The sequence below is a fragment of the Pelodiscus sinensis genome, chromosome 6, assembly GCF_049634645.1.
Source record: "Pelodiscus sinensis isolate JC-2024 chromosome 6, ASM4963464v1, whole genome shotgun sequence".
NCBI lineage: Eukaryota > Metazoa > Chordata > Testudines > Trionychidae > Pelodiscus > Pelodiscus sinensis.
The window spans coordinates 92,441,129-92,453,333 of NC_134716.1; the positions used below are offsets into that span (position 1 = coordinate 92,441,129).

General features: G+C 41.2%; 1 protein-coding gene across 4 annotated transcripts in view; it reads right to left on the reverse strand.

Annotated features, from left to right (window-relative positions):
- The window catches only part of KIF2A (kinesin family member 2A), a 95,848-nt gene that overhangs the window by 21,384 nt on the left and 62,259 nt on the right, over positions 1-12,205 (reverse strand). For all 4 annotated transcript variants that reach the window (XM_006134427.4, XM_006134428.4, XM_006134429.4 and 1 more), the window contains exons 14-15: positions 11,199-11,403; positions 7,830-7,940 (exon numbers count right to left, since the gene is read on the reverse strand). In XM_006134427.4, coding sequence (XP_006134489.2) covers positions 7,830-7,940; positions 11,199-11,403 — 316 coding nt within the window. The remainder of the gene's footprint in view (positions 1-7,829; positions 7,941-11,198; positions 11,404-12,205) is intronic.

Below are 12,205 nucleotides of genomic sequence, written 5' to 3' on the forward strand. Positions count from 1 at the left end.
TGCTGGATTGATTCTCTCACTGGTGAGTAAGGGCTGATCTACACTGAAAAGTTACGTTATCATAGCTACATCTCTCAGGGGTATGAAAAATCCACAACCTGAAAGTTGCTGTCAACCTAGCTATCACCTCTCAGATAGATTACCAACAGCAATTGGAGAACCTAGTAAGTGCCTTCAAAGAAGTGCTACAACTCGGAACATGCCTTTTTTTTTTCCAGATATAAGAGATAAAGCGCTAATAGATCGTTAAAATTTTAAACACAGAAGTCAGTCGATTCAAATATTTCAGCAACTAACTTTGCATCCATACACAAAAATAGCTTTTTTGGTACTTCATATATTGTTAATTTGCCTTAGTGTAATATTTTTGCAATGTGACATAATTAGAACCATACATCTTTTCATTTTACTGACTTCCGCTATGTTTAATTATCAACCATAATGTTGCTTCAAAATTTTTAAGTAGAAGATTTAAAAAAAACCCAAACTCTCTCTATTCTGGCTTTATTTAAATATAAAAGTGCAATATGAGATTTTTATATCAGATTTTTTTATGCTTTTATTAGACAGAGCCATGCGTTACCATTTGGTTTTTGACTCGCTGCCCAATACATCTTATTTCAGAAACATCATATTTAGCCCTTAACATTTGTAATTAATAAGTAACCCAGTTTTAGTGGAAATATTGTTCTGCAACCACAATGTTGTGCTAATATACACATTTATAAAGGCTATCACAGTGAAAGCATACTCCTTTCACATGTATTAACTAGTTAAACTACAGTGGTGGCTTTACTTTGAACAGAACTTAGTACATGTTAAAGGCAGTGAGCCTTATATACAATGGTCTTTTCAAACATGATCGCATGCATTAGTTAAAACATACCAAAATTGCACCTTCACATCTTAATCTAGACAAGTTCCATAGGCAAATCTTTGTTTCTTCAGAAGGCCAAAGAGTCTGGTAGAATCAGTACAACTTCTAAAGCAGTCAAAAGTCTAGGAAAAATTGCTTTACATTCCAGTGCTCTCTTATATACTACAATTAACAACAACATAATCATGTATCCTTATGTTATACATACGCATCCCGTAAAATACCATTTAGATTAGCAGCAATATAGTATTTACAAACTCAAAGAGGATGCCCTTACTAAAAGTCTGGAGCTATTCTGATGCTCCTTTGAAGCTGAAGATTTTGTTGGAGGTCTCCTACTTCCAAATACTCAAGGTACTGTAAGAAAACTAGGAACACTGTGTCAGCAAACCAGAGTTCTGCTTCTCAGAGGGTCGCAAGGTAAGATTGCAACATCTCCTTCTGAGCTCTGATAGCTCAAAACAACATCTTTAAGCAGATCTTACATCTGTGGCTTTCTTTATAGCGAAACAGGTCCCAATCATAATTGTCCACATTGAACATCTCTTTTTCAACTCTTGAAGCTTCTGGATCACAGTCTGATTTCCTACATACAGTAGAGAACATTTTAACACTAGGTCCACTATGCTTTAATACTAAAAAGTATACCATAAAACCTAATAAGCTATAAAAAGTTTATTCAGATAAAACAATCTATAAATTATTCATAAAGAGCTTTTAAGGCACAAAGACCAGGCCCCAACGGTGAATTTTGCAAGAGAAAATGTACTGGTGGGTATATAGCACTAGCACATTTCAAGAATGTGACTGTCATGAATTCACATGCATGGCAACATGTTCCTTCAGATGGAAGTTTATGGAAAATATATGTACAACCCATACTTGCAAAAAATGTTTTCAACTCTAATGACAAATAAGAACATTTGAGACAGATTTATTTCTCCTGTAAATGAATCTCCTAACAAGAAAAGATTCTCTCATTGGCCACCAACTGGATGATTTAAAAAAATGTAAAATGTTGGTACAGTATTTTACATGATCAATAAAATGAGACTATTTTCTTTATCATATTCACTTTTTGTAAAAAAAAAATAAAAAAATAATCCACATTTTAAGGCTAACACCACTTGAAAAAATAATGAGCAGTCCTGTGGCACCTTAGAGACTAATAAACATATTACATCATAAGCTTTTGTGGGAAAACCCACTTCATCAGAGGAGTTGGAGTGGAAATTACAGAATCCAGAGTACATATAACAGCAAAAGCAGTTACTGGTCAATTGCAGAACTAGTGTTAATTCCGCTAATTGAGTCAGGCTGGATGCATCCCATTCGTAGCTTTTGATGTGTACATGCAAAATCAAACGCAGGGGAAATTGCCTTTTAAGTGCATGAAGTTAATACCTTTATTCAAGCCCAAGCTGATAATGCCAAATTTGTAAATGAATTCCAACATAGGGATGTAAGCGACTAGTCAAGTGGTCAACTACCCAACTACTCGCATCCACGCCTCTTGGTGCCTCTGTATCGGGAGCTGGTGCTGGAGGGAGCCAGCTTAAAAGCCGGGTCCCCCCTGTCAGCACCTTCTCCATGGTGCCCCATCTCCTCCCCTGTGCTGCTGCCTCTATCAGAGGCTGCAGCAAACAGAGGTTGCTTTGCGGCAGCAGCCCCTGTCTGTGGGTGTCCCAGCACTGCACTGTGATCCCCACAAACAGGGGGTGCTGGACCTAATGTGAGCCAGGACTGAGCGAGCCCGGCTCAGTCCCACTCGCACTGGGTCTGAAAGCTACTCCCGTTACGGCTCTGTATTTATGTAGTAATGGCCGGGCAACAGCGTTCCCTCTAAGCTTCGAGGCACTACGGCTTTACCGGTGTGAATGGGGGGAGGGAGGTTTCTGATTAACCACCTGTGAAGCTGTGCTGCCACACAGCTTAGAGGGAACACAGACAGGCAGCTATTGCTACATTTAAAATGCAGAACTACTGCAGTCCCGAACCTGGCACAAGCTGAGACTGTATTTAAAATACAGAGCTGCAGTGGGGATAGATCTCTTATTGACTAATCATATAGTTGATACAAACTGTATTGACTATACGATTAGCCAATTACCCGCCTCTTAACATATTTAAGTTCAACCATCATCCTCTGTAACTGAGTGATAGAATTCCTTTGTACAAAAATGGCTACTTGTAAATCAATTATTGAATGTCCAGGTAGGGGAACATTTTAACCTCCAGGTTTGTGTGTGTTACCATTCCTTATGTGTGACTTGTGTCCATTAATCCTTTCAGCCAATCGAAGTTAGACCTTATTAGCGGACAACCCATATGTTGTAGCTTTAAGTGTTAAGTTTGCGCCAATACTAAGGTTTTCATCAGAGGTTTTGGTTATTATGAGAAGCATAGCTTATGTAAGATCCTGACTTCTGTGTGTATGTTAAGCAATCACAAATTTGCTCTAGTAGTTTATAGAAGTTCCTTAAAAAAGAGAGAGAGAGAGAGAGAGAGAGAGAGAGACACACACACACACACACAGGCTATGTCTAGACTGCAAGCCTCTTTCGAAAGAGAGCGTCTAGACTGCACGCGGAACTTTCGAAAGAGCAAGCCGCTTTTTCGAAAGAAAGCACCCAGTGAGTCTGGATGCTCTCTTTCGAAGAAGCCCTATTTACATTCAAGAACGCCTTCTTTTGAAAGAAGCACTTTCGAAAGAAGGCGTTCTTCCTCGTGAAATGAGGTTTACCGCCGTCGAAAGAAAAGCCGCGTTCTTTCGATTTAATTTCGAAAGAACGCGGCTGCAGTCTAGACGCAGGTGAAGTTTTTTCGGAAAAAGGCTACTTTTCCTGAAAAAACCCCTGAGTCTGGACACAGCCACAGATATGCTATTATAAAGTCAAATAGAGTCCTACCAAATTCATGGCTGTGGAAAAACAGGTCACAGACTGTGAAATCTGATTGCCTCTGTACTTTTACTCTGTACTAGCAGATCCCAAACGTTGGTCCATGATCCTTTGGCTGCCAGGCCACAGCATACTACTAGGTCATGCCCATGCCTTGATTGGCTCAGCAGGATTTTGGAGCAAGGTCCAATCTGCCCAGAAACCCCCCTTCTCCTCTCCACTGGATTGTCACTTCTCCCTGTGCCCAGTGCTGCGCTGGCTTCTCTGCATGGCTCTGCCTTGATGTGCAGGATGCTGTTTAAGACCAGGGGCAGGAGGGCCCCCAGGGGCAGGGGCTACAGGTTGGTCGCTAGGACCCAGCAACAGCAGGCAGGGCTCTGGGAGCCAGGGCAGGGCTTGGCCCCCGCAGCAGGAAGCGACTCATAGTAGCTACTCACGCTGACTCTGGGGCCAGGCTCCAGGCCAGATGCATGAGTCCTGGTGGAGGCTGCTGCTGGGCCCTCCAAGCCCAGGCTGCTGCTGGGAGGGGCAATCTCCAGCAGGACCAGTCCCATTGCACCGCAAGTGCCTCTCCAAAGACAGTGCCTCAAGCCTGGCCAGCCCCTACCCCAGGGTGCTTGGGAGGCAGGTAAGAGAGACTCTTTCCCTCACCCCCGGAAGTAGCGTTCCCGGTGCCCTGGGGCTGCAGAGGGAGGGTTTGGCCACAGGCTGCTCCCAGCGGAGCTGACTGTGATCCCTGCCCAGGGAAGCTAGTGGTAGCCACCCTGGAGAGCTCAGGAGAGGGCTGAAGAGGGGCAGGAGCAAAAAGGGGATGTAAGAGGTGCTGAAGAGAGATTGGGAAAACTGAGTGGAGACTTGTGGGGTGGATGGGAGCAGGGGTAGAGTGAAGGGAAACTCTGAGGGGGGGTCACAGGGAAGGAAAGGGGGGATGCAGGGAGGGGAGGCTGGGGGGAAACTGTGGGAGCAAGCACAGCCTGGCTGGAGAAGGGAGACACAAAGGGCAGGGGATGTACAGAAGAAGATGGGAGATACAATTGCAGCTCCCTCACCTCTGGGGTCGGGGGGAGGGCAGAGGTGACTTGTGATATTACTTGGGAACACCAGCTCCTATACCCATGACAAAATTTCAGTTGCTAAACAGGGTGCCCCCCTGTCCCTGTGGATGCCCCTTCCTGCGCCCCTCCCTCTGCAGGCACCAGTCTTCCCTATGGGAGGGGATGCCCCACCCAGCAGCCGGAGGGGAATTCTTTCTGTGAATTTTTTTAGTGTTGTATATATCTGCAAACTCTGATCCGTTACGACATGTATTGTGTGCATACAGATGTGTAAGATAACACATGACCTCTTAAAATTAATTACCAGAATGAATATGCAAATAAAATGTTCCCAATCCTCCAAAAGTTTGTGAATGGATTTGCTGGTCCATCATATTAAAAAAAAGGTTGGGAAGCACTGCCCTACGCTATTCAGACTTCATGGAGGAGAGCAATGTTTCTCCAAATGGAGACCCAAACCCAAAAAGGGGTTTTGGAGGGGGATGGAGGTCACAGTACTGCCACCCTTACTTCTGCACTGTCTCCAGAGCTGGGTGTGCTGGGTAGTCATCCTGATCTGAAAGCAGTATGACACCACCCACATTGCAGAAGGAAGGGTGGCAATACCATGCCATGCTGTCCTTCTGTACTGCTGCCTTCAGACCTAGGCACAGAGCCAAGCCAACAGCTGCCGCTTTCCAGCCATCCAGCTCTGAAGGCAGCACAAAAGCATGGGTGGTAATACCACAATCCCCCTACAATAACTTTGCAGGGGGCAAACCTTCTTTTGGAACAGAGCCCATACAGTTACAATACCTGAAATCATGAAATTCACTATTTTTAAAATCCTATCACTGTGAAATTGACCAAAATGGACCATAAATTTGGTAGGGTCTTACAAATAAATGTAGTCATTACATTGCATACTGATGTTTTTCACACACTAGCACTTTGCATTCTTTACACAGACCACATCATGCTTGAAATTGTAAATTTTGAAAAATAGCAGTATGGACAGTCTTAGCAGAAGAGTCTTCCAGTTTGTTGCATCCTTTAGAATGCCATTTCACAATATAGGGGTACAAAGAAAAATGCCACCCATTGTAGTTTCTCAAGACTGGCAGCCCTTCTATTAGACTCTCTGCATCAGTTTCAGTTATGCACTTTCAATAGCGCATAGTACAGTAAATTATCCTCAAGCATGTGAACTCTGAACCCGTGTGTGTCACCAGTGACATAATCTAACTCATAACGTATCAGTGGCTGGGGAATATGAGTGGTCAAAAGAAACAAAAGGTGGTTTCCAGGATAGGAGAGGCTGATTAGGGTTTATGGAGAATCTGAACAGCTGACTGGTCTGTCTTAACAATCTTACACTATTTTTAATATTCACAAGCGGTGAATTTGCATATATTTGGAATTTTCGTACTTCTTGGCCTTGTTAAAAATTAGTAATTTTCCAACAGCTTATAAACCTTGTTTCTATAAACACTTCCATAAATGCATCATACAAAGTTTTTAAAATAAATTTTAAAAATAATCTGAATGCAAAAACAGCATACAAAAATAATTACTGCAAATCAATTTTTCACAGTCCTAAAAAACCCCAAAGTCAAAAACATATGATCAAACTTACATTTACAAAAAAAAAATGTAACTAACAAAAATCTGACATCTTATCCCTAAGCTGAAAAGCATGATAAAATTCAGAATAAAATGTCCATTAAGTCCCTGAAATATGTGTGGTTTATAATGAAAGAGTCTTCAAATTCCTGATTATGGAAAGACTGTAGTTATGTGGGTGGAAAACATATCAAAAAAATTATGACATCAGATTTCTACACACCCTACATTCAGGGGCTCATTTTACAGTGAACATAGTTCCAAAATAAAAAATGATTGTTTCATCCATCATAATTAAATCACAAATTACTGACCAAAAAGTCACTAAGAACCACCGCAACATTCTCAGCACTATTTAAAAAAATTAAGTTCTTCTCACAGGTGTCACAAAATTGTAAAATGAAGTAAATTCAACCTGGGAGATCAGGAAAATAATACACATCTGTGTAGTACTTTAAAAAAATGTTATTATTTTGGTCAGATCTGCACTCTGATTCAACAGCTCTAATTACTGCATGTATTCAGATTCATATCTGTTTACTTTGCTGATTTAAACAAGTTTTCACCGCTGTTATCACTGCAGATCTGATACTGCTATGGCAAAGTGAGCTTGGTCTAATCAGACTTATGCAGAAGTAGTAAAACATGTTAAACAATCTAACTGTAGGGTCAGTTTCTCCTTATGGAAAACAAGCACAACGACAAACTGAAGACAAACTTTCAGAATCTTTATTACTAGTGCAGATGCACAAGCCAGAAAGAACATGGCTCAGCTTTCTGTTCTGGGTGAAATTAGTTGAGATGGCTGTTTGAGAGAGAGGAGAGCATCACATTTCCACTTGTAAATTTAACATTTGATCCAGAAGTTACTGAGAAAGATCAGTTCTGGAAGACCAAAATGTCATTTTTACTAAGTCAATATTGCAGTAGAATTTCAGTTTAAAATTAAAGAGAACCTTTGGTTCTCCTAATAAGCCCATTCTGCCATTGGGCAGTATAAATTCTGCTTTCCAAAATGTATGCTGAGTAATAATATTGAACATTGGTATAAGTATGTCTCTATTCCCTTTTTCAATTCTCCTACCGTAACTTCTCTAGTTTCTTTCACCTCCAAGCAGACTATCCTACAGCTACCAGTTCTGTCAGGTCAGGAACTCTCATGCATTTCCCCCATCTTAAACAGTCTTTTCCAAAGTTCATGATACTACTGGCAAACATATACACAATGAAGATATCTGGCTGGAGAGAAAGAAGAGAGGGAGGATTTTCCTGTTGAAAGATGATCTTTAGGTGTCATGCTATTTGCGGGATACAATCAAGCTTAATAGCCATCAGATCATTAATGGGCAGTTCCTGTTCTCTGTATAAATATATTACTTAAACAAACAAACTTACCATACAGGTACGGGAGTTTTCTCCTATGAATGAATCTCTTAGCACCTGAGTAAGTTTGCTTGCTCTGAATGGAGTATGAGGTTTATTTCGGCCTAAGGCTCTAATGCACTCCTGAAAGAACAAGTTTATATTCTTCTCAGAATCCAAGCCAAAAAAAAAAGTCAATACAAATGTAATCCACATACAGAAAATATAAACACTGGATGATATCTTGTGATACTTTAAATTAACACTAAATTAATGTTAGGAGTCCACCTTCCATGAATGCAATGATTGAAGTTCTGAATTCATACTAAGGGTATGTATACAATCAAAGCTGGAGCTGTAATTTTTATCTGGGGTAGACATATGCATACTAGCTTTGATTAAGCTAACACACCAAAAATAGCATTGCAGCACTAACAGCAGGAGCAGCATGACAGGCTAGTCAACCTGATCAAAGATAGTGCACACAAGTCAAACCTTAGCTGGAAATTACACCTCCAGGTCAAGAGCAGACAAACCTTAAATCTCCAACCTCACAATCATTAGTACTGTTGTTATTCATTTCAAAACAAGCATATAATCATATTTTGTTGAGGAAGTGAGGTCTAGCAAGAAAATGTTAGGATTGAATCTTGACTTCTAGGTTCTATTCTCGGCTCTGCCACTAACTTTCAGAACAGCTTAGGATACAACACATGAGCCTACATTTTAGGGGCCACAAATTTATCATCATCTCTATTTTATATTTATTATATATATAAATAAAAGTTTTTCCTGCTGCACGACAGAATGATGTCATCAGGCTCTCTGGCCGCAAAAGCAAGCCAGGGGTTTTCACGGCAAGAGAGCGAGGGGGTGGCAGCGGTACCTCCCTAGTCTTTAAAAAGAATGGAATAAAAAAAAATAGCCACATGGTGAGACACCCAAAATTTGTAGGTGTCTGTTAATGTAAGCCATTCTCCATACTTCAGTGTTCCTCGTATGAAAAATAAGGATAACTCTACCTCCCTCCCTCACAGAGATGCCACGAAGCCAACAGCTCATCTACACAGCCTGAAGTATGAACTGTGGAAGTGAGACCTGCAGTACTATCCTTTGTAGACTTTGATGATGTGAACTATTTTGCTAATAACATCCAGAAAAGCAGATAAGAAAATGACAATCTACTTCTACTAAGAGCCATTAGAGAAACAGTTGATTCACAGAAAAAGTTTATCTGTAGGGATTTAACATTTTTAATAAACACCTTGATTTTATCATCATTTAGTTAAGGTTCTATATACACAATACTTTGTCTTTTTCTTGTCTTGTCTTTTTCTGTGTCCACCACTTAGCAGGGAAGGAGAGCTAACAACTGCTGACACCCAGAAAGCTAAGTTGTTTATGACTAAAAGATACCTAGTTCACATCAATACAGTCCTGATTAAAACAGTACTATGCTAACATGACCTGGGTATCATTCATCCAGAAGCTGGTAATGTCCCCCCCAAAACCGCTTTTTCAAAAATAAACAAAACTTGAATAAATGCGATGGGGTGGATTTCAGAGCTTGAGCTCGAGCCCTGGCAAAAATATGTACAGGCTGAACCTCTGTGGTCCGGGACTCTCTGGTCTGGCAACTTATCTGGTCCAGGAAGACCACAAATGTTGCTAGACTAGAAAGCCCCAGCACGAAGGAGCAGAGCCAGCCCCTTGGCTGGCAGGGGCAGCAGAGTCCATGGGGCACCAAATCCCACAGCCAGCTGGGCTGGAAGCTAGTGGGGGCACCAGAGCCTGTGGCGAGGTGGAGACTACAAACTCCCAGGACCAGCAGTTCCACTAGGGCTGCTGGAGGTCGCGTGACTGCTGGAGCCACAGGGCTGTGGGTAGTAGTGCCAGGTAGCTGGGGAGAGGAGCCCAACAGAGAGGCCCTGCCTGGTACAGAAAACAACCTTGTCCAGGACCAGTCAGGTCCCAAAGGAGCCAGACCACGGAGGTTCACCTTGTTCAATATTATTTTTAGACCAGTAGCTCAATCAGCTGATCCAGGATCTGAGACTCACTACTTTGCGGTTTTGTTCATTTTGCAGTATACTGACCCTGTGGACCCAAAGGCAACATTGTTCCATATTAATGTACTCTAATATGGAACAAGATCTAAGTGCATTACAAAAATATAAATGTGCATCAGCAGGGTCCATTTGGACACAGTCAACAGCAGGGTTGCTTGCTGCGAATTCATGTATGCAAGTCCTCAATCTGGTTGCCCCAACTATCTTCTGTGCAAGGCCTGTTCCAGCAGATAGAAAGCCTACCATATTGAGCCCTAAGAGCACGAGGGCAAAACAAGCAAAAAACCCACCTATTTTGTAAATTACATCAGGGCTTAAGCATGAATTAGGGTACCAAGCAATTTGGTGGCATTAGGATTTAAGACAGTTTGCACACCTACCAATAGAAACTAAGGCACTGGATTGGACTGGCAGAAGCTTAAGTGACTAGGGAATTCAGGTGCATACAGGGTTAGGTAGCAGCTAAACAAGAGTTTTGCCAATCTCAATTGAGACCCAAATGGTAGACTTCGGCATGAAATCTCTTTGCAGATCTAGCCCCCAAATGTTACTTGTTAATATTTAGAGCCCTATCAAATTCACAAACATAAAAAACCATGTCCCTGACTATGAAATCTGATCTCACCCATGAAATCTGGTCTTACCTATGAAATCTGGTTTATGTAGGGATATGAAAGGGCTGAGTCTCTTACCATGCCCTGGCCTCCAGGTGCTAATCCCTGCAGGCTGAAATTTCCTCTTACTCTACAGGGGCCAGACCTACCTTCAAGAACCTACTCCATCTGCAGCAAGCCCAGCTCAGAAGCCAGCACTACCAGCAGCAGCATAGTGTAAGTGTGGCAATATTGCGACAGCCCCCATCCACAAAAATCTTGTGATCCCTTCCCATGGTCCCCAGTTAAATCTGAAATTTCATGATGTAAGTATCTGAAACCGTGAAGTTTACTATTTTTAAAATCTTATGATTAATAAATTGACCAAAATGGACCAAGAATTTGGTAGGAACCTAATAATGTTGCCATCCCATGCTTATGCCAATACATTTTTTTCCATATTAGAAAGTACATATGTCCTATATGATGCGTGTTAGAAAACAGAAATACTGTGCAAGTGTTCTCTAAAGCATTTAGAAGAAACACATTGATAAATTACTTTAAATTTAGTGGACAAGCCCTGTATGTACAAACACTCAACTTATTAGATACATTGCAGGGAAAGGTTGTTTGTTTTGGTTTTTGGGGTTATTGGGGGGGGCAGTGTTTTGGTTTTTGGTTCTATGAATTAATGAGAAGTTTTCCACCTGCTCAAACAGAACTGAATTAATTCTATTTACCTTGAGTGCTAAAAGGCTCTTGTTAATTTCCGCACCTTCCAGTCGTGTTTGCCTATCTGCACTGGAAGTATCTGCTCCTCTTTCATTTCCAGCCAAATCAATCAGAGAAAATTTACCATGAAGTTTCCCTTTCCTTCTGAGAATAATCTGAAAAACTGCATGGCTCCGAGATGAGTGTGCATTTGCAGATGTCTGACCAGATGTTCTTTAAAAAAAAAAAAAAAAGCAGGAAGGGGTTAGGGAATATATTGTTTAAAGCATATGAAAGACCACACACACTGAAGCATCCTGTAAGTTCGCTCTCTTGGGCAGAGAAATGTTTTCGTATAAATGTATTGATAGTGCCTACCATGTTATGAACACTACAAAATACAATTACATACATTGCTCAATCTACTCTACCAGGGTAAAGGAGAGAGAGAGAAAGAGAGAGCATGACAAAGATCAGTATACCCTCCCCACCCATAAAATGTAGAAAATCAGTCTCAGGGCATTTTAAAACTGGATCCTAGAAAGAACATTGTTATCTATTGAGAGCAATAAGAATGGCAAAAGACTATTTTAAAAATACATTTTAAGTTAAGAATCTCCATCACAAAATAAATGCACACTGTCTTTTAAAACCTAAAAATCTGGCAGTATTCCAGAGTATTAACAATGTGACATTAAGACAGTAAGCTGGTTACATAAATACACACAGTTCACAGCACACAGAAAATTCATCTCAACTCCTTTTGGCAGATGTAGATAACAAATCTTTATCCAAAAGGTAGGCAACACCACAACTCTAATCAATCAGCTCAAGAAAAGCTGTATTGTACAGTGTAAGAAGCTAACACTCCGCAAGGACAAACACACACTCTTATTACAGTAGTTTCAGGGGGTAACCAAGTTAGTCTGTACAGGATAAACGTAAACAACAAATGGTCTGGTAGCACTCTACAGACTAACAAAACATGCAGATGGTATCATGAGCTTTCGTGGGCACAGCCCACTTCTTCAGATGA